We start from the raw sequence: 23,923 nt of genomic DNA on the forward strand, positions 1-23,923 counted from the left end.
GTTCTATGAAACACGCATCGATGAAAAGCGAATATCAATACAGCATTAATTCAGTAAGAAAACAATGCTTTCACTATTTCTACACGAATATACAACTCGTGTTGGCACAATGTTTTACGGTTAATAAGATTATTCATAATTTCTTCATTTTTCTTTTTTTTTTGTTTTCTTAACCATAATAGTTATTTGGAAATGAGAATTTTAGTTTGCACAGAATAAAAGATTTTTGCACTAAAGCTGTTAATACGTAGGCAGGCAAATCTTTTGGCGAACATCGCACCAATGCAGAGGCGGCAGCAACGTTGTTGAAAAGTTCTTTCTTTCTACTTTTTTTTTGGCTTTTCATTTATTTGCCTATTAATGCAAACAATGAATTTTCTATTACGCAAAATTCTAACGATCAGCGGACTTTTTCCACGGCCAAGTTCCTCCGCCTTCTTTCGTGTTTTATCGTCATGATCATCTTGCATGCATCACTATGCGCGTCATATAGGTGTATATACATATATACACGTATATTATATATACGTTGATTTATGTGTATAATGATATCATGTTAACAGATGCAACACATTCAAGTTCGTGCACGGAGAGAAAAAGCGACGGTCGAAATTACCATCGACGCAGGATTCGGAGTTCGAAGGTCACCTCTCCTTTTCATCCTCGGCAGGACTCTTAGCGTTTTCGACCGAGCTTCGATTCTTTCCTGGATTCAAATGTTATAAAAGGTAGCAAAAGGTGTGGTCAGTGACTATACAACGAGGCGATACGATTTTGATTACCAAAAAGCGAAACACCTACTTTCTCTTCCTTCTTTTCTTCTACTCTCAAAACTGGCCTCCGTTACCACACTACTCATTATTTTATTTACCGCCACCATTATAAAAATGATCTTATTTTCATCGATATTAGACAAATGCTTCAACGAACTTTTGTATCAAATTTTCATATCAGGCGACAAGAAAAAAAATTCGTGTTCGTGTCTCATATTTGACAGCGAATAGAAGTATTTTTAAATTATACGAAAAAAAAATCGTATCATCGAAAGATTAATCATGAAATTCAAATGTGAAACACGAATACAAATTTGAGATAGTTTCCCAAACATTATCGAGATTCTATCGCTTCTCCTGTTTCCATGCACCGCAAATTACACGACTCGACGTATATCTGACATAGAAATAGAAATACTTGTAAGTACTGAGACAAAACAAAGATGTGAACTCACCTTCGAACCCTTGATTGTCATGAATCTCACGAGGTGGTCCTGTAGTGTCTTGTCCTTCTAAGACAGCAAGAAGACACTGGTGTATGCAGATGTATTGTTGCTCAGTCTGTACCATCCAAACTCTCTCCTTTCTCATAGCCCAAACAATTCCAAAAATATCAACGTATTTCGATACCAAGATCTGTTGAAGTATCCTATCTAACGTGATAAATGTACCACTACGTCCTACACCAGCGCTACAATGAACGACTATTGGTCGTTGATCTGGTCTTACTCGTTCTCGGAAAGCTCGAACAAATCTTGCTAATGTTTGGGGTGGACTTGGAACACCAAAATCTGGCCATGTTGTGAAATGGAAATGTTGTATCACCCTTTTCACGTCCCCCTGATAAAGACGATAGATTGATTTCTAACATTCGATTAACGTGAGACAAAAGAAAACAAAAATTCAAAAATACCCTGCACAACATGAACTCCGTGATACTCCAATCTGGATAATGCGCCTCGTTTAATATCGTTACACAAATATCACCATAGTAAACCGGCAAAGTATCCATGGGCCAATAATGATCGCACTTCTCCCTACCCTTTTCGATACATCGCGTGAGCATCACGATAGCTCTGCTATTACTCTCCCACACCATTCTCCAGAAATCATCACGCGTTGAGTGTAAAGGACCTTGCGTTACGATAAACTCTCTTGGTGAATTATGACCCTGATACAATGTAAAATGCATCGTATTAAGTCAAAACGATGATTAAGACATCCATCACAAAAATTATATATATATGCATACGCTTAAGTATTAAAATTATTCTTTGGTTAATTCTTCGATTATTATCAAAGATCATTATTATTATGATCTTCGATTAAACTAAAAATATTTTATCTTTTTGTTTTACTTACAGGAACATAATTAGCGTTTATATAATCCGAGCCCTCTTCGTCGTCTACCGGTTGTAATTTAAATCTGCTGTGATCGTAAGGTAATATATTCGTAAAACGATTTTTTGGTCTGTTACATGGTAAGTCAGCAGCAGTACAAGGTTGATCCCTCCCAACGTGCTTAAGCTCCTCGAATTCTTCCGAAAAGCGAAAATCTGAATCCGCCGACATATTTCTATAGTGTTCAGAAAAATCTTCTACTTTAATGGGACGACTGTAAAGAAATAATTCGAATTAAAAAAAAAATCGCACATCATTAAGCCGGGTTTCATAAGTATAATGATCTGCACGTTTTACCATCTACAATGCATTTCTATCGACATAACCTACATCAACTACGTTTTCTATACTCCTTTATATTGATTTGAATGATTAACGATTAAAAGCCTACTTGGAAATCGATTAAAAGAAATGAATAAACAAAAGACTCATTTTAACGAAATAAAAAAAACAAGTAATGACAGTTGATATCGTACAGTGAGAAATTATGTACGATATTGCTATTCATCATTTACGTCATCATAAAAATGAAAATATTTCCCTTCTAGATATCTTTAGACATAAACTGAACAGTTTACCTCGTTTCTATAACACTATCTGGTAAAGATAAATTATCTGTGGCTCTGGTCTCAGTAGTCTTTCTTCCTTGGCTTCGTCTTCTCCTCACGAGCAAGCCGATACCCAATAAAGACAATAGAAGAACAATCGGGACAGTTACTCCAACTATGATAGCTGTGTTATCCTTATCTGTTCAACAAACACGGCGAATACCGAATATTATTTATCTTGCATCAAGCGTATTATGGAAAACGATTTGCATAAGTTACACAACCATAATTACCTGCCAGCAGCAATCCTTGGACAGACATGTACACGAAATAACGAGGCATGAATTTAGTGATGTTTTTACTAATATGCTCACTTTTGTAATATATATTAATAATGAACGTATGAAACACGCGATGATATCGAATTTTATGAGAATAAGAGATAAACATTTTGATTGAAATCATTAAATTAATAAAATAAATTAGATCATGCTATTTCTATTTGTTTCAATATTTTTTATCTCTATTATAAACAATTGAAAGAAAATATTGAAATTATTGAAAATAAATAAATGAAAAGCAATCAATGTGAATTTTATTTTAATCAACTCAATTATTTCAAGTTATTTTTAGTATCGTATCTATTATAGACAAATGCTACAAATTTAATATATTTTCGCTCGATCGCTCTCACCTGTTTGAATTGGAAAACTATAGCTGGTATCCGTGAACATGTCAGGAGCTGTAAAAGCTCGTACTTTTACTCTGTAGGTTGAACCAGATTTTAGGGGTCCGTTACAATAGCCAATTTTGTTGTCACAATTTTCAGACCCGATCGTAAAGTCTTCTACCGATCCATTTTTAAAAGGATAATAAGGCTCCATGACCTAAAAAAATGAAAATGAATCGTTATATATAAGAAAGATATATCCATTATCATTACCTACATCCACTATCAATAACCTACATGCAAATCTGATGTAAGTTTTTCATTCATGATATTATTCATTCGTGATTATAATATTAATGAAATCGCATTAACAATTAGATTATAACAATGTACATTGCGCAATAAGCTAGCAGAGGTACGAAGAGTTAAGTTAAATTATCACCAAGTGCAAGTATGAGTCATATTTTGCATATGTAATGATTAAAACGAATCAAGTCTATTTTCGGTTTCAAAGTGATTTCACGTTATACACGAAATATAATTTCCTTGGAATTTTTATCAGATGAATTAATTCATTATTTTAAATCCATATTATATAGTATAATAATATTACCATTCATCTGTATTTTCGTATAACAAAGATTTCAAGAAATCATTTGTTGAGTTAAAAATAAAAAGTTCTCTCCCGTTCATTTTTCAATTCGCAAGAAACATCGTGATATTAATTTTCTACTCATAATTATTCATATAATCAGATTATAAAAACACTACTTCAATCTCCGCGTTTGTCAATTTAAGAACAAACGTACAAGTCACGTAATCACTTCAAACTTATAAGCTGTTGAACTTTCGTAAATCATAAGTCTTTGACGGAAGGATAACAAGATTTTATCAAAGAAACTTCACCTGAACGATTAATCTACTAGTATTCACGATAAGATTCTTCAAAGTGTCCATCTCTTTCATGCGTGTTCTCGATTAGAAGCTCCGATAGCTACTACAGTATTGTTGAGTACTTCTATCGTTTCGTATAGCATTGCACATATCGCGTTAGAGACGAAGGAGATTCAAAGTTATACGGTTGTCCGTGATGCAAGTGTAATAGTGAGTCGTTTATGCGACATGTCCGTGATCTTACAAGTTAATGAGCCATTTGGAATAATTTGTTGAATTGATTATTCACATCTGCTATCTCGCGATATAGCAACGTCAATACGTTTGACATTAGTTTAAATGGCAAAGTGAAGTCTATATCGAAGAAGAATTCGTTATTTCTTTACTAGATGTATCGTTAAAAAATCGATGATGAACCGGATATAGCAATTTCCATGGACTATTAACTCCTACATTGAGATATATACAAAAAAGGATTACGCACAGTCATCCAATCATGTCGAACACATTGTTTTACGTAATCATACGTGCTAAGATGTTACAGTGGAAAATTATCCTCGTGATAGTGGCACAATTTTGCTTTGAATAAAAATTACAATATGGTAATCGATTCGTGAAAATAATTAACGAATATTTTCCTTTTCTTCTTCATTGCTTTTCTTCTTTTTTAATAAGAAAAAGAATATCGAAAGTAATGTTTACCTGATAAGGAGGCCAAATGCTATAAGCCTGAACGTCTCTCCAGCTAGGCATTTCAAGACCAGATGCATTTTTGCTGTCATCTTCAGCAACGATGATAGTATACGAAATTACAGCACCATTTTGTTCGCTGAAGTAATTCTTTCTAAACCGTATTTGTATCGTAGTACTGCTCCTACAGACCTCGGTTGGTACAACTTGAGTGGGCGGTTTTGGTGGTGCCCTTATTGGCATCTTTTGTTTCCAAACTACTTCAGGCCCGTAACCGACCTTCGTCTCGGCTTGAATGCGAAAGAGGTACGTCTTGCCAGGTATGAGGGATTTTATGACACCACGAAATTCAATTGACCTGAAGTCTTGCATTTGCGTGTGCGTTGAGCCCTGAGGGAATGCGGAGAAACAATTAACGCAATGATCGATTAACAATGACGCATTAAGATTCCTAAAATGTTGTCACGTGCTTCTCCTTTATGTTATTTATCTTGTTATTTAGTCATTGATGGCTATCAATTTTCAATCTCAATGAACATAGACATTGAATATTTAATAATCATGGTAAAATTTTATTTCAAGAAACTAACCTCCAAGCCATAAGTGATGCTGTACTTTCTGATGATACCATTATGCTCCTGACTCGGCAAGTACCATTCGAAGCTGATCTCACTAGGTTGTATATCCGTTGGATAAAACTTGTCCACTCTACCAGGATAAGATTCGCTCGTGGTGAAACTGGCACTAAGCGGATTCGACACCCTCAAATAGGATGATTCAGTTCCTGAGCGAACGACCAACGTGAACGTGTAATTTCTATATGGCTTCAAGTCGGATATGGTTATCGTGTTAACAGATGTTAAATTTTGGATGTAGTTGCCTTCGGTGTTTATATACTGCACTTCGAAAGTGTCATATTCTCCTCGTGGCACGTCCCAAGTCAACGTAATCCTGGTATCGTTAACGTCGGTCGCATTTATCGTAGTGATCGGTTCAGGATCTGAAAACGAGATCCTCGCGTTTGAGTTTTCTTGAATTTATTCCGAAGGTATACTGTAATGCGATATGTCGTTTGGATCCGAACCGTTCACCGAATTTGCAATTATCCTTCTTGCTAACAATGAAATTAAGCTTATCAAGCAAAAATGTAAACACGCGATAAAATGAATATACCACGTTTCGATGTGGCATTATAAGCGTACTGTCTCACGGTACGTTAAAAGAAAAATGAGGAACACAAATCAAATACATAGTCGTACGTACGCGCTGATCGAGAAAAGTAAGACTCGTCTTTTTCGATCCCATTTCAGAGAAAAATACTTACAGAGTCTATCCTGTCTAATCAATGGTCGACTTTCCACGTTGTCACTGACAGTCCACACAGTCACTTGGTAAAGCCTACCGGGTGTAAGGCCAGTAAAGGTGACCTTCGTATCAGTATCATCTACACGACGCTCCTTAGTCGTATTGTTCTCGTCGTTGATCCGAAAGCGATAAAGATCGAATTTCGATGATTGAATCGGTGTTGGGGTGTACCTTAGCGTTAAAGAGCCCGGTTGATCGCGATCTACCACCACCACGACTTCGGACTGGATCAGCGGCACTGGATTCGACAGAGTCGTTTTCTTTTATCCGGATTAATTTTAATTCGCCTATTTATGAGTAAACATCGGCGCGTACATCTTGTACTGTCCTGTCTCTTTTATCTCAAAAGCGACGTAGTAAGCGAGGAAATGTGAAAGAAAAACATAAGATTCGTCTGTTTACAGATTAGTCGTGAGAGACAAAAAAGATAAGAATAAACGATGAATTGAGTCACATAATATTCTATTAGCACATATGCACGTACAGAATTCGTTAAGCATTGCGTCAAACAAAGATAGTTTACTCACTTGAAATGAAAACACAAAAATCAAATTTCATTCGTTTGACCTCGAGAGACTGACTACTCACTTGTTCTTGTCGTTAAATTGGTGATTTCACTGACTAGATCATAAGATATGGTATAGACGATGAAGGAATACTGCATCCCTGGCATCAGATCGCCAACGAGTACTCTTTCCGTATGAACGGTGTTCTCGTCGAAGATAAGAGCAGAAATTTCGGGGCTTTCAGTGACATTTTTTGCTCTTATATCTTGCGGATTCTCGACAGGCCACCATCTTATCACGTAGGTTTCAATCCTACCTTCGGGTCTTGGCCACTCTAATGTCACATTCGTTGAATCCACGATTGGATGAATGTTTAATACTGGATTTGGTCCTAAGAAATAATCGTTGTACATGAGAACATTGTTATAAAGTACATCATTCGCAAAGAAATATACTTACGAATTGTATGATTTACTTGTAAGGGATGTAAACTTTCTACTCCATAGCTTACAGTATTTACTTGTATCGTGTATCTCTCTCCTGGTGTCATATCGGCGACTTCCGCTTCGCCAATTTCTCGAACACTTGGAAGCTTTACCCATCTTGGTTCGTCTTCCGTACGATATCTAATAGAATATTCAGAAAATATTGAATCCGTTGGTGCTTCCCAATGGACAAGTACTGTGTTACTGGTAACTTTTTCAATGCTCAAATTCTTTGGTGGATGAGGCACTGGAAAATTGAAAAGTTTAAACTTAATCATCGTTGTCTTCATTTCTCATGGACACATGTAAATATTGCATATTTAAAGGTTCACTCACGGACTGCTTGAAAGTGTGCATGCGGCTCGCTCCTAAGGCCATGACTAATAGCGAAAACCTTGACCTCATATCCCGCACCAGGATAAAGATCTTCTAAAACAATGTGCGACTCTGTGGTCAAGGTGGTCGCACTTTCGCCTGTATCGTTTCTGTTGTGCGTCACCTCGAACTTTTCTTGCCTGGAGTTTACATCACTCTTCCAGGATATATTCAAACCTTTCTCGATCGATTTCAAATCTTCGATTATCGGACTAGACGGACGTGTTACTTGATAAAGTACTGTCTCATTTGATTCAACTTTACTGCTGATCGCTTGGATGATTATGGAATAATTTCGACCTGGCAGCAGAGCTTCCAATGTGACCTGTAATAAAAAATGATGATATAAAAAAGTAATCTTTTTTAATTATTTTTTTGTCCTTTTTTTCTTTCTTTTTGGAATAAAATGTCTTACTCTGTTTTTATCAGTTGTTAAAGTGTTGCTATCACCACCGATAGTCGTTTCCACTTCATGATACTGAAGCTTATAACTATCTTGCGTACTACTATTTTCCGGATTCCATGATACTTCAACCATACCTGTTCTCTCATCGATGTCTGCTCGAAGATCTCGGACCGGTAATGGTTCTGAACAAAAAATGGCAATATAAATATTTGTATGACACAAATGTAAAAAATAATAATACATTGTGTTTATCGAAAAAAGAAAAAAAAGAAAATGAAAAGAACTTACTGAGAGTAACGTCACCACTAGCTGGCCAACTGGTGACCTTGCCAGAGACCGTTTTTACAACAACCTGATATGTTTTTCCAGGTTCCAAGTCCTTAAATTCCAATCTACTTTCATCATCCCGGTTTTTAGTAACAGGTGCGAGTCTTCGATTACCGCCGAGAGATATCTGATATTTGTCGAACTCGGATGTTCCATTCGGTGGTTTCCAGAACACTCTAAATGAAGTAGATGTTATAGAAGATTTGTCAAAAGTTACGTTCAAAGGTCGCAATGGTACGGTACGATATTGAGCAGTCGTTGGAGTCGAGGTCTCATCTTCAGAAACTGTTTGTACCGAAATGTTGTAAGCTCGACCTGTATGAATAATAAAAAGAAATTATATCGGTCAACATGAATTATTCACACTCTTTTACAATTGCAACCAGAAAAATTATACGTTCGCTGTCTCTTTCACTTTTTACGAAAATAATACCGCTTTTAGGCAAGGAATATTTAACCCATAATTTTATTTAAATCATAGACACGTACCAGGAACGAGTCCTTTGAACGCAGCCTGAGCTGGTCCAGGTGGTTCACCTTCTTTCTCCACATAAAGGACCGATTCGATCGCATCCTTGGGATCAATGCTAACTTTGTAGTGGGTATAAATCCCAGCAGGATAAGGTGGCTGCCAGAGTACCAATAACGTAGTCTCATTTCTAAACCACACGATGAACTTCCCTGGCGTATTTGGTTCTAACGAAAGAAAGCAAATTAAATGAATTATCACGAATACTCCATTAAAATGTCTATGTTAATCGATGAGTAATAAAAGAGAAACGTTACTGGTTGTAAAGTTCCTGCTTGTGTAGGCCACACTCTCTTTGGTGTCCAGCACCGTGAAGAGTTGAAGGGAGTATGTCGCCCCGGGCGTCAGATCACGAAGTGTATAGGGCACGGCATCGGCGGGTATCACACTCGTCCTTGGATTTCCGGTGTCGCTGAAGCTTTGTACCCTCAGGCGGAAACCAGAATAATTGCCCTGGGCTGGCGGCGACCAATATACGATCGCGGTTTTCCCATTGCGAACAGATACGGTCAAATTGGAGGGTGGATCCGGTGCTGAAGCGCGAACAATTATCATGAATTATGTGACACGTCTGTCACATCCATCAATTTGTATTCTTTCCAATAAAATACGTTTTCTTTATCATTCTCAACGAACGTTTATTCGAATCGTTGAAAATATTCGTGATTGAACATACATGTTCGGAAAAAACTTCCACGGAACGTGGCTCGGCTCGTTTTCATTAAAATGCATGTCAGAACGTGTTTGAAATATATACAGCCTGAATATCAGGAGTATATTTTCGAACTTCGTATATGTATACGTTTATGTTCTAAGAATTTTAGAAAGGTATTAATGTTATTTACACTTTATACCTGTCGTGATCGAAGCAGCCCACGTGAGCCAATCGTGAAGAGTGCCGTTACTGTAGTATAGCCAAAACTCATATTTTGTACCCGGAAGACCATCCCTGAACTTGATAACATCACCGATGTCTATTGCGGCTATAGTAGTGTTTGGCTGTGGATAACCAACAGCAGGACTGTAATCCAGTCGGTACCAAGAACCGCCTTGACTCAAATTACCTGGAATTTCGATCGCTAGATCGGCCGAATAGGAGACCTAAGAAAAACAAAAAATAGAGCAAAATATCAATGCGACGAGATTTTCGTATCTATTTTTGAAGTGATAAATTAAAATAGTTAATTAAATTTATAGTAAATAAAGTAAATTAAAACCACGAGTGATCAACTGCATATTCTTTAATAAAAAATCTTCTGAATCTTATGTACGAAACAAACAATGTTTCGATGAAATCTCGATAAATAAGAATTTCACTGCAACACAATGGAATTTCGTATCATATTATCATAGGATTATAGTCCTCGTCTTTGCGAGAAACAAAAAGAAAGGAAGAAAAACAGAGATTTGCTTTATGTTTCAAGATCATCGTTCGCGCTTGATGATTCTCACGACTTTATCGTAGCGCTATTGTAACCCTGACTTGTGAAACGAGTCAGTGTATACACGCTAAGTCCGTTAGAAATCATCAAGAGCATGCACCTCACTAATCAAGGTTCATACGCGGAAAAGACGAATCGAGTAAATCTTATTTCATTTGGAAAATATTTTTTTCTTATCATAGATACCATAGTCCAATTTTGATGTAGCTTTTTTTAAAATTAATCACCAACGAGCACGTTTTTTCGCGGAAAAATGTTTACCCAATAATGTGTACACGTTTATACTACGATCGTGCGTTTGCTTGTTTTAACGAGAGAGGCGTGACCTCCCGGCGCGCTTCGAGAAGACTCGCTTTCTCCCCCACGAAAACTCGTAACAAATGGCGAGTCGGTCGATAGTGAGCTCTCTTCCGCATGTAGGTATGTACGTCCGTTTATCGTACTATACTCTTCGTAATTTCCTCGATTCTAACGAATCTAACATTGGATTCAAACGTAATTACATCCTTTTTTCTTCGAATTTTATCGGTAACGTCACGGTTCATCGTAAATCACAAAAAGATTTATAGATATAGTAGTTCACTTTAATAGCACATTATTCTAACAGATATAATAACGTAATTAGTAGTGATAGATATTGCGAAAACGTATAAATATACTATGACAAAACCGCAGGTAACGAGAATCATATATAAGTTAAATAATCAAACAGGATCTTCTATTTCTTTTTATGGTAATATAAAAGTGTAAATGTAATTAGTTTTGCATTGTTGTATTCGTTTAATTAAAATTCTGCTATTCTAACTATTTTCTATGTAATTACATAAATCATATATTGTTTAAGTAATGCTTCTTTAAATATTTGTAAAAAGTATACAAAATTAATAAAAAATAAATGAAGTTCAAAAAGTTTCATCAACGCTTTCCTAATCCAATCGCAAAGGGAAGTGTTGAAGCGCATATGGCACACCCTTGTAGGTTGAACGTTGAACTAAAGGTTTTTTAATGCAACACCAGATGCTTGTCCTTGAAATTTCTTTAGACACTCGCTACATAGATCCCATAGAAAAACGCGACTAAGAGACCATGGCCAATGCTTATTTATATTTAGATATTTCCCTGAATGCTCAATTTTCTGGAATATCTTCGATCGAGCAACCGAAGTTTTCTAGGCCAAACAATTTATAACGCTCATCATAAACTTACTTTTGAAATATTTATTTTTTTAATCGCAGCAGTACGACCACTTGGTATCAATAACTGCATATAAGAATGTTTAAACAACCTCGAAAGTAATAATCCGGACAAAATCCCAATTAATCAAGGATAACTCTTTCCCTTTTTCATTCTTTTCACACAAACTCCTCGTATTTTTCTCTCTTCCTTTCCCTTTTTCTAATTTTCTCCAAGCGTTTTTTCGGATAATTAATCGATATCATTCAGTATTCCCAATTCACTATGTAAAAATCTACATAAAACATTAAAACGCAGTTAATCTCGTTTATAAAATATATTGTAGTAGCAATTGTATATTTAACAGTATATTTCTAAAATATATCCATTTGTTACAATTCGGCTATATTCATTTAAGAATAACTCCTAACTCCAGTTCGGCGCGTGTGATTAATTTTGGTGCGAGGATACAATGCGCGTATCTCGATGATAATATATGATTTTTGAAACAAGCTACGCCATTAATGAATACAAGGAAAGTCGAGGAGAATGATCGTACCTTACAAGCATAATTGGCAGACTCAACAGGAAGGAAAACGAGAAATACAAAATGCATATGTATTCCGACGAATTACAGCCATTCTAAACATCTGGCTACATGACGTACCGGAAGTAGCATAGCGGGCGTAAAACGAGGCCCACCCTGATTCTATGAAAGTCGTTATTGAAGCGTGACGAGGACAACATACTGACTGGAAAGCAAAACGTTTTTTTCGAAAACGGCTGCTCTTTTGAAAAATCTATTTTTTGTTCTTTTCTTATACGGATGAATAATTCCGAATAATACTTTGACACGTAGGAAAAGAGGATTTTCCACTCTTTCAGGTGTTCTTTCCCGACGACATCCGGTCGTGTTGGTAAGAGAGATGCATATTGATCTCTCTTCCCTCTTTCTCTTTCACTCTTTCAATTTCTTTCGTTCTAACCTCTCCCTTGCTCAGCAACCCTTTTCGTCGTTTGCAACGACTGAGACTTCTAATTGTACAAAGAAGGTTTGAATGGTCGAATAGCGACGGTATGAGGAAGAAGGTAGTGAACTAAAAGCGGGAAAAGAAAAGTAAAAAAAAAAAAAAGAGGAGAAGATAGAAAACGGCAGGGTAGAAATTTATGCATATGTATATACATGTATTGCCGTTGTACATATAATATAGGTAGGGTGTTGTAATAACTACTACGATTTAAATATTTCCGAATCTACGAGAAGAGAAAACAATTTTTAAAAATACTTGAGCCAATACAAAAATATCTTTATCACAGTATTATCAATTTTTTTTTTAATATTCATTATTTCTATAATATTTAATAATTAAAATGATAATACTTATTTTGGAACATCCTGTACACATACGTATATGTATATAAATAAATGTACATATGTGAAAGTTCTACAAGAATCCCATTTGCTCTGGTAAATTCAATTCGTGGTAGAAAATTTTTTCTGCTTGCGTCAATGATGATTAAAACGTGGCTAACGTCAAAGTCAAAGAGAGACGCGGTCAGGGCGTCTGCGATTACATAAAAAAAAAAAAAAAAATATGATACATTTTCAGAAAGGGCGGATTTTAAAAAGCACATTAGCAACGTACAGCTTCGTTAACGACCGTAATTAGAATGCGCGACGAATGAAAATTCTCAACATTCCTTCAATGAATTTTCGTTCTTGGATAAAAAAATTATGCAATTTTGGTTACAATTATATCACTGGTAACATTTGAAAATATAATTAATTAAAATATTTGTTCAAAATGAAAAATTACGAAAATTTTCATGACAAGAAGAAATCACTACTTACAAATTGAAGATAAGTATATTCCAATAATAGTTTCTTATACACTTATACGCTTATACACTTGTTATATTTTAATCTTATCATATTTGAATGCAAATCTGTAATTCCTTATAGAAATATGAAACATTAAAAATTTTAGATATTTACCAATTATAGTCACATAATTATTTTGATCTTAAATTTCACCATAAAGAAAGTAAATGATTCACTAATTTTATTTCGTGATAATAATTATAATAGAAAAATCATACTGAAATTTGCCTAAAATCTATCAAGTTTTTATAAACTTTGATAAGAGAAGGACGTATTGTTAAATAAATAAATTAATCAATGAAGTGGAATTTTAATTAAGATTATTGATAAATACTTTCTAGTTTGAACAACTAGTAAAGGATAAAATCGCAAGAAAACGATATATACGTATCGTTTAACACACAATGAAAGAACTTTCGCTGGTGGGCAAAAGGAATCGTAAGGCTCACGTCGATACGTACTAAAAATATTACGAGTTACACCTTGTTGCCATTGACTGGCCGTCAGGCTCTTCTTCGTACGACTGTCATTACATCGAGTTGCACTCACGGTATGTTGGAATGCGGGAATGCCTCGACGCGTATCTCCTCTCTTTTTCTCTCTTCTTGTTGAACGAACGAAGGGACGTTCCCCTTGCTTTGCACGCGTCGTTCGATCGTACAGCCGTCGACGAGGACGATGATGCTACTTCCTGTTGACCCCCGTCACGCACTCTGCGAGCGTTTCCTTTTATCCCAAGCTCCCTCCCTCTCTCTCTTTCTCTCTCTCTCTCTCTCTCTCTCTTTCTCCCTCTTTCTCCTCGATATATTGTACGAACAACTCTCTTCTCTTTAGCTCTTCAAAACTCGCAAAGCCAGTTCTTCTTGAAGTATGCATACAAGCGCGTTCACGTTTAACATGTGGAAAGTGTCGCTAGGTAAGTTGATAAAACTTGGTCATGTTTAAATAGTCCTACATAAAGTTTACAAGGATGTATGATATTGGTCATGTTTAAATAGTCCTACATAAAGTTTACAAGGATGTATGATATTGGTCATGTTTAAATAGTCCTACATAAAGTTTACAAGGATGTACGATATTAAACATTTATTTTAATATCACATCGGACAAATCACTAACATTGTCAATTTAGATCATAATTTTCTTGATTGATAATTTGGTAAAATATTTGTTCTATTATTGTAACGATCCGTGAGCATGATCTAGTTTCAAAACGATCGTAGTAATATATTCTCATCGTAGAGTGTCCAATACGTCTTTCAATTAACACGTTGAATGTCAAAGGGGATCCCCCCCACCCGGTAAATGACGATCAATTTTGCAGATCTCATAAATGTTTCTAAAATTTTTGTTGTGACGTTTAAAAAATGAAAAGTATATTTTCTAATAAAAATAAAGTCTCCTTAATGTAAAAAATATAATAATCAATTTTCCCATATCTTTCCCATATCTCTACAAAAATCTATGAAAGTTATTAGATGATTACATTAATTTATATAAAATCGATTAAACACCTAATGTACTAAGAACTATGCCGGAACGCAATCAAGTCATAATTCATAAACGCGAAAATAATTTATTCTTAAACAGATTTGTAATATTATATTTGATTTACTTTTAAGACTTACATAGATTTTTCAATCGAGACGAAGTTTTGTTCGACAAAGTTGTCTCGATTCTCTCTATTCCATTCTTTGTTTGTTCTACCTTGTCGCTTTTCAAGTCGCAGTTCCTCGATGTTGCTTGTTATATCAAAAATGCACAATCGACTTTGTAACTCTCGTGACACGAATAAAAATCATCTCACGCACAAAAGTGGTGCATGTATGAAGTACGTTAATCTTTCCGAATGCATATGGCTTCTTCAATCTTCTTGTCACCGTCTCTTTTTTCTCTCTTCGATCGATGACGACTTCATAAATCACAGAGCATTGCTTCGAGCATCCTTTTTATCTTTCCAATAAACGTATATCTCCATCGAATGACATATGATTCGAACGAAAGCGAGAAAATAAATTCAAAAATCGCATAGAATGTCAAGAAAACAGGCAAGAATGATCATAACGATAAATATTACGAGTAATACAATTCCATAGAAAAACATTATCATTTTATGAATTCCAAAGAAAATAAAGAAGTCTGATTTAATCATAAACGCCGAGATGATCAGTCTACATTATTAATGATAATGATAACATTTTCAAAAAGTATTTTCATTCTTATAATTCCATGATGACTCGTCTAGTAATAAAAATAATAAAAAATTAAATTTTGATCCTGTCATTTTTTTTTTTTCATCACTAAACGGAAAAATATTTCTCATATAACGTTTAACGCGATGAATATCAAGGAATTCTATCGAGATTCTTTGGAAGCGCCAGCACGAGATTAAAGAAAATTTGGCACGAGACGAAAGATACGACGTTGGAAGATTTTTGCGGGCTTCGAACTTGCGTCATAGGCAGTCTCAGTTTGGGTGCGTGTCGCTGACACTTATCGTTGCAACGTTTAATACCAGAATCTGGCAATTTGCCAGAAATCCAGAAAGAGAAAAAAAATATGACGTCTAACTAATAAAAAATGGAATATAGTAGTGGTGAAAATAATCACCATGAGATCAATTCGAAAAAAATGTATGGCATGACGAAAGTAGAAAAGTGTCGTGGGTAACACACTCACTTGCGTGCTTCCTGGCAAGTTAATTGGCATGTACCATAAACGGATTTTCTGATATAACTTTTTAATAAGAATTACCATTGGAATATATCGTGATTTTCTTAATAGAAAAATTAGAGAGTTTAATACGTTTTTCTTAAATTAGAAAGTTAATTTCTATTTTACAGTAATTCTAGTTTTATTTAAATTCCATTTTATAATTTTATAGAAAGATCTTTAGTCGACTGCTATCGAAAGTTTTATTATTTCGCGATATGAATTTTAATTTCTATATATCTCTCAAAAAAAAAAAAACTTTTTTATTTTCAAACGATCCGTCCGATCACGTATCGAGTTCTGGGATAAGTGCATCTCTCCAAAGAATCTAAAATTCTCCCCACTCCATAAATACATCTCTTATCGTTAGCTTTTAAAACTTTTCACAAAGCATCGATGATGTCTCGTTATCGTTCTCGTACATGCATCTTTAGACGACCGACAACGAAGTGTCGAGTTTCCTGTCGTCACCTCAAAATCATAGTATCCTTGGTACTTAAGAAGCGCTAGGAAATCTTTCAATATCGATTCAAATTGGCGTCAGACCTAGTATCCGATAACAGAAACAAGTTGCCAGCTATAGCATACCTTTTGATCGGTTCTAAGCCGTTAATTGCTTTGATTTTTATACGTGACACTCTCTTAAAACAATATGACGTTAACATATTGATAATATCACTATGTATATACATATATAAACTTGTTTAGAATAGAAATTCATTTGTCCTATATACACATGTTTTATATTATTCGCATATCCTGTATGAATATATAGAAACATTTTTAGTAATTAAATTTATTAAATTAGATTATATATAGTCGAAGCAGCGATCTTTTATTTATTAACGATTTTTTTATAATGCTATATTTTTCACATAAAATTACACGGATCGTAATGGATTTACTTAATCCATTACGTGAAAAAATAAATCGATAGAGAATGATAATAAACTCTCCATAAATTTTGCATAAATGAATACACAACGAACACACGAAGGGAATCAGAAATTTCCTTTGTTTCTTGATGTACTGAGAAGGAAAGAAACAAAGGAACAAACACGCACTTGTCGCGGTCTGGATTATGGACGAGTTCCGAATCTCTAAATAAGAGAAGAGAATCGTCGTGCCGGGCATACTGGAACTTTCGTAAAATAAGGCACAAATAATCCAACGAAGGGATTCCAAACTCGTCAAAGACAAACAGGATGTAAAGGGACGACGTCGAGGGAGAGTAAGAATAAGAAGAAAAAATTACTTTGAAAAAGGAAAGCAAAAGATAGCTATCGACGAAGCAACGAACTTCAAAGTAGAAAAAAGATACTTTCTATTTTTTCTTGATGCAAAGAATTTCAGCAGTCTTTCGTCTCTCGCTTGTATGAAAAAAGAAAATATGTACAGAATATATACAATACCTTCCTATAAATAATTGACTCTGATTATTAGAAGAACAAAAAAAAAAAGAAAAAAATTATCAAAATATAATTTATTAATTAAAAACAAATAATTGCCTATGACTTGATCAAAAATTCAAATAAATAATCGACTATTGAACAAATATAAATGAAATCAGAATTTTCACAATGTTTTACGATAATAGAAAGAAGTGATAGAAAGAAAAAATACATCAGCGATATTTCCGTGCTACAATCGAACGTGACAAACAAAATTCGATTAAAGGCTCGAAGACGATTCAAAATTTTGCTTAACGATCTGGATGATCTAATAATGAACATTGTACACGGAAATTTTAACAAATTCAAATCACGCTCCGTTACCACCTGTACTAGGTTCTTTTCGAACAGGCTACTTGCGCGATTCTTAGTTAGTAACTCGCGTGCTTTATTTTCTTTACATCAGCAAAACCTGTTGCTTGGCTCACTAAAACTCGTGCCAAGCTGTTCACCACGCCATCCGCCGCCAACGGCGTGCATGCGAGCACATCTTGCACTCAAGAAATCAATTACTCTTTTGCCTTATTTACCTCCATCCTCCCCCTTTTCAAACGAACTCCTTCCTTGTGTTTTTCAACAACCATCGACCTTATTTGTAGTACGATCACATAGATAGTTAGTATATAGACAAGGTTAACGCTTCTTCGACAAGATTTTGACCCATCAATCTGATCTTTTGAAAAAAGTGAAATTCAATTCATGCTTTACCAAGAATTATCGTTTCGTTATCATAAATGTAATTATTTTCCTAACCATTCTACCGTAAAAATATTGAAACGTACGATGACACATCTCGAAACAATGCCTTTCGATTTAAGTAGAGAAAGTTTGAACTGTACGATACGATAAAAAGTAAACTACGATGTGTAAAAAGATACTCAACGATACTCCTAATAGCGTGAAAGCGTAATAAATTTTAATGCTAGATTTTTAAATCTCGAATAATACCGCGTGACTTAATATTTTTGACGTTGGTTCGAGGACAACTATTTTCCGTACACGAAATTTCTCAGCTCGAATAGATTTTAACGTTGTTCCTCGTGTAGAACAACTTTTACTCGAAAACAAGTTGGTTTTACATTCCACGCCACTTACATATTAACACTTTTACTCGAAGTAAGTTGCAACAGATACGAATGTTATTTAATTGCGCAATACTATTTACTTACTTAAGACTAATCGCCGATCGACAATCAAACAGATTTCACTCGAGCAACGCACTACGAACGTCCCATTATTCCAAGTGAAAATTTCATGACACGAAATTCGTTTCCTCCTTTCCTCACGCTTCTTTTCGAATACATTATTCGTTCGTTCTAGATTCGTCCAGAAGAATTTGCCTCAGAAATCGTCGAGTCACATTTTGCATTAGGAATGCATCAGAAAATCCTATTTACATATTTCTCTCTCTTTGTCTCTCTCTCTCGAGAGAGAGAGAGAGAAAAAAAGAGAGAGAGAGAGAGAGAGAGAGAGAGAGAGAGAAAAAGAAAGAAAGAGAGACTGCACCATCGAGACTGTACATTATAGATACATACATACGTACGATAGTTATTCGTAATTGTTCATACCGGACGTGTTCAATTCGCAACGAAACCGGATATTCGTCCGGTTTTGATCCTATATACCTCGAACAAACACATGCATAGATATATGTGTACACCTAAACATTACGTATTCAAATTACCATCATTTTACGTTAAATGATTCTTATCTTTAATTGCATTTTGTTTGATCCTACTTTTGTTCCTCTTCACTCCTACCCATGTACATACCTTGAATTGCTTTCAAAAAGACGATGCATCGATATAAAGTATGTTCCTATAATCGAGTGATTCAATAGGTAGTAAAATGGAGCAGCGTGTTAACCGATCGATATGCGCTGGCAGCGTTAAAATCACCCGTGTAATTGTATATTCCATGCTTCAAAAGGCTAATTGTAAGTAGATTATCATATGTTAGTTTTGTTAAACAATATTTATAGATTAGGAAGAACTATATAAATTTTTGATTGTTTCATATCAAATAAAAGTATGAATAAATTAAAAACATCTATTTGTACTAGAAAGCAAATAATTTTTCTATAATATTGTTCTACGTTAAACAGCGTCATAAAAATGTTTAATAAATTAATCTGAAACTGTCACTAAATGAAATTGAGAATAAACCAAAGTAATTGAATCGTATAAATAGGTATATATATACGTTGATATGTATATATATATATATATATATATATATATATATATATATATTTCACATTCTACAATAAAAATATATGAGTAAAAGCTAAAAAAACGTGACGAAAAAGTTTTCGTTAACATTGTTAGGCACCTGAAACAATCGTAAAAATACAATGGTAAGGAATGTTACGCATTAATCATCCGCAACGACTCAAACCATAACGAACTACCTCAAGATAACATGGTTTACATTCTATTGTTACCGGCTTTGTTTTTCATATTACTCAGCCTGCAACTCGTTAAATAAAGCTCACTTGTATGTCTCCTAATTATAATTCACTTTATTTTGTCAATTGTAATATATCGAATCGGCTTTTTCATAACATTAAAATCTTCTTCATCTTTTCAAGTGACAAGATAGTATCTACGATTCCAAAACAACCTATATATCAATCTTATCGAAAACGTAAATGACAATATTATAAATTTTCCGTCTTTGTACACTTATTTTCCTTAAAATTAGAAATGTCAAACGTAAAAATTACAAACAATGACGAAGATATCAGAGATCTTAGACGTGATGTTTAATTTTATTAATCATAAAATATGAGGATATCTATAAAGAAAAATTAAAACAAAATAAATTAAGAAATCTGTTCGAACATTTTCTTTTTACAATTAATATTAATCTAAATTAATATTATACCGAAGAGGATATAGAACGATAAACTCTAGTAATTAAACTCTAATTGGTATGTAGAAGTCATAAAACTACTTATAAAATACTAAATTTTTATCTAATAATAAGTTCTAGTACGTAATACACGTAAGTTTCAATAGTTCGAACGTAAGTGTTAATTGTGGTATTTACAATTATTTAAATTCAAAATAATGTTCAAATGCCTTTGGAAACTGAATTTTTTTCCAAATTAAGCAAAGTACTCTGAATTGTCGATTAAATGTGGAGAAATTATTGTATTATATGAAATATAATATATGTAAAGAGTTTAAATAAAATTGATTTTAGTTGTAGTAATATAAAAATAGTAAGTAAGATGAAAAATACATAAATAAGCTTTTTTTAAATTCAAATATAAATTAATGGTAATATAAAGTCATTCAATAAGAATTACTGAATTTTCTTTTAAAATAAAATATAAATTATAATATTTTTTTTTCATTTTTATTATAACATATAATATGATCAATTACAATTCGATATAGAGGAAACATAATATTGACCAAATAGTAACCATCGCTTTCATTACACATAATACCGATTCAATTTCGCTAATGACCGGTTGAAGTTTGTTTTGAAGGTGTTCAATTATTTGTAGATTGTTAGCGTAAACTTATTCTTTGAAATAATCCATCTAGCGGCAACAAATTGTACGATCTTGATAAAAGGTTAATTAATATAATTTCATGAAAAAATTTTGCATATGGTAGTTATTTAACCGATCATATTTCATATATAATTGTAATTGATCATACTATATGATTAAGTATACAATAAAGATTTTAAATAATTATTTTAATTTAAAAGTTTTATTGAAAAAAAAATTAGCTTTTATTGAATTAGCTTTTATTGAATACTAGCAATACTAAAATCTTATTTCAATTTATTTTGGATTTGAATTTCTCCGAATTTATCAAAAATATTTTTTTGATATAAAATTTAGATATAAAATACTGAAAATTCCAGTTCGACATTACTAATTGGCCGACTCAATACATTAGATCGTTTCATAATTTCTATTATTTTAGTTTCATAATTTCTATTTTGTCTACTTATAACAAAATTGTAAATAAGCTGTTCATTAAATAGAGACAAGTAGTAGATAACACAGTGGATAATATAGATATTAGTTAATTTACATCAATTTTAATTTTACTCAAAAATACGATAGAAATTATGCAACTTAACTTGCTTTAGGATTGTTTGATTTTGATGATATATTTACAGGATAGAGCAACTATATTTACAAAATGCATATATCCATTTTTTAAAAATGTACAAAGAATTTGTATTTTTTTATTACTGCTACTTAAAATCATTACTTTAGCTTCTTTAATTCTTCATGCACTTCATATACAAGTAAAATATTAATTTTTCTATATCTATGCAAGAATTCAGAACACTCTTTTTGACCAATCCAGAAAAATTTATTGAGTTTCCAAATGTGTCAAAAAATTTGTGTAATTCATCATATATCTGAGTTCTCCTAAAAACGAAAAAAAGAAAAAACTATAGATACATACATATGAATAAAGAAAAAATAATCAACATGACTCATCTTGAAATGGTAAACCACAAGGCACGCTCCGACAAACCGGAGATGGATGCACAAGCGTCTCGACGCTCGTATTACTTGAGCGACCTCGGTGTACCTCGATTAATAACAACATTACGGAGGACTACTCCTTAACTTGTTAGATATATCCGTACGCAACTAACGATTCCTTACAGCGATTCGTTCGACGCTTTCAGCGTCGGCTTACATAGCTTCACTGGAACGCAACGAGTATCATGTAACCAACCGGCTAGGAATGATTACTAAACGAACCTGTCTGTACATATGTTGCATGTATATAAATACGTATTACAGATATCTATAGATCCATCGAAGAAATTGAATTTATATTATATTTGGAGTACAAAGATCGATAATACTGTATTCAGAAAAGTAACGATGTGATCCGTCTCAATGACGATCTTTGTTTGTTCCAGGAACATAGAGATCCGGTACACGTTAAACCTGTTTGTTTCGTGTTCAAGGTGGACCAAACTCCTCTGATCATTCATCCTCAGCATATTTTTATGATTTTATCAATCGATCCAACTCATCCGACGAAAAATGAATACCTATCAGTACTTGGCAGTAATAAATCATGTCAGAACTGGTCGTAAAATTTACATCAATGACAAGACATATGACTGTTCACCTTTCTTTTAGTTTTTTCTTCGATAAGATAACGTTACCTCTTTACTTTAAAAAGGAGTACAATTATTCCTTTTCGAACGTGTTTTTCCGTTTCTCTCTTTTAAGTAAAACGTTACAATTAACTATAATCTTTAAAAAAGAAATATTTAAACAAAATCGAGCTTATACAGACATTGATATCATTTCTTGTATTGTTTTAACACCAGGAACTATTTATTATGAATAATACATATCAACTATCGCACAACAATATGAGCACGACTTACGAACCCACGCGTACTTCTAAAACGTAAGTATGCATGCATAACGGAACTTCGTATACTTGACTTTAACCGCAACGAATTACGGAGGTTGCGGCAACGGTTTTGCATCCTAAGCGAAATGTGCTCGCTATTATAGAGATACAGTCGATTATTCTTCATATATCAGCTCTTAGATTTACTCGATTTTTATACTATTCTATTTACATTAATACATAAGTAACAAAACTAATATATAAATACCTAATAGGAAAAAAATTTCAAACGTATTTTAATATCAATATAATGAGTTAACATTAAAATTTTTAAAAGATCTTTATCATACATCATTTGTTGATATTGAAAAATTATATAAATTGTAAAACTATAATTATTGATTTGATAAACAAGTATAATTACAATGTAAAATAATTTCTCTTCATGCGCTATACACGTATTCCATTAAAAATATGAAATACGTATATCGTATTCGCTTCTTGACGATGACCCATTTTCAGGACCAAAAAGCGTGAACGTAAAGTATACCACTATGAATATCATGTTCTCGAAATACTGTACAACCGAAAGTTTTTCCGTGATTCATGGAATAGTGCGTGCGTTCAATTAGTTTTATTCTTTGTATGTACATAAATAAGCAAGTTCAATTAGAATCTCATTAATTCGGAGAAATTGTGTTTCATTTTGATTGTACATGCGTACATGTGGCCATTAATTTAACGACAAGAAAAAAAGGAAAAAGAAGGAGATTGTCTTGTTTTGCTTGGGAATGACAAAAAAGAGTCGAAACGAGTAAATAGACAAACGAGTCATATTCTCACCAACGGAACGTTCTCACACTCCTAGTAACAACGTCGGTCATTATATTGCAACTCAATTTTATGCACCGTAATGAATTTTTAATCGAATATA

The 23,923-nt window shown here is 33.7% G+C and overlaps 1 protein-coding gene across 3 annotated transcripts in view; it reads right to left on the reverse strand.

Moving 5' to 3' along the window:
* Nucleotides 1-23,923, reverse strand: part of LOC124425193 (tyrosine-protein phosphatase 10D) — a 38,066-nt gene that overhangs the window by 3,852 nt on the left and 10,291 nt on the right. Inside the window, exons 3-20 of one of the 3 annotated variants that reach the window (XM_046965200.1) lie at nucleotides 9,824-10,070; nucleotides 9,227-9,502; nucleotides 8,930-9,136; nucleotides 8,402-8,755; nucleotides 8,123-8,295; nucleotides 7,669-8,032; nucleotides 7,307-7,579; nucleotides 6,930-7,238; nucleotides 6,301-6,579; nucleotides 5,567-5,976; nucleotides 4,989-5,366; nucleotides 3,417-3,609; nucleotides 3,016-3,030; nucleotides 2,753-2,921; nucleotides 2,136-2,388; nucleotides 1,687-1,944; nucleotides 1,229-1,613; nucleotides 617-706 (exon numbers count right to left, since the gene is read on the reverse strand). In XM_046965200.1, the coding sequence (XP_046821156.1) occupies nucleotides 645-706; nucleotides 1,229-1,613; nucleotides 1,687-1,944; nucleotides 2,136-2,388; nucleotides 2,753-2,921; nucleotides 3,016-3,030; nucleotides 3,417-3,609; nucleotides 4,989-5,366; nucleotides 5,567-5,976; nucleotides 6,301-6,579; nucleotides 6,930-7,238; nucleotides 7,307-7,579; nucleotides 7,669-8,032; nucleotides 8,123-8,295; nucleotides 8,402-8,755; nucleotides 8,930-9,136; nucleotides 9,227-9,502; nucleotides 9,824-10,070 (4,605 nt within the window). In that variant the 3' untranslated portion in view covers nucleotides 617-644. The remainder of the gene's footprint in view (nucleotides 1-616; nucleotides 707-1,228; nucleotides 1,614-1,686; nucleotides 1,945-2,135; nucleotides 2,389-2,752; nucleotides 2,922-3,015; nucleotides 3,031-3,416; nucleotides 3,610-4,988; nucleotides 5,367-5,566; nucleotides 5,977-6,300; nucleotides 6,580-6,929; nucleotides 7,239-7,306; nucleotides 7,580-7,668; nucleotides 8,033-8,122; nucleotides 8,296-8,401; nucleotides 8,756-8,929; nucleotides 9,137-9,226; nucleotides 9,503-9,823; nucleotides 10,071-23,923) is intronic. The other 2 variants (XM_046965201.1, XM_046965202.1) reach the window with 2 other exon arrangements.

Source organism: Vespa crabro, chromosome 6, assembly GCF_910589235.1.
Source record: "Vespa crabro chromosome 6, iyVesCrab1.2, whole genome shotgun sequence".
Taxonomy (NCBI): Eukaryota; Metazoa; Arthropoda; class Insecta; order Hymenoptera; family Vespidae; genus Vespa; species Vespa crabro.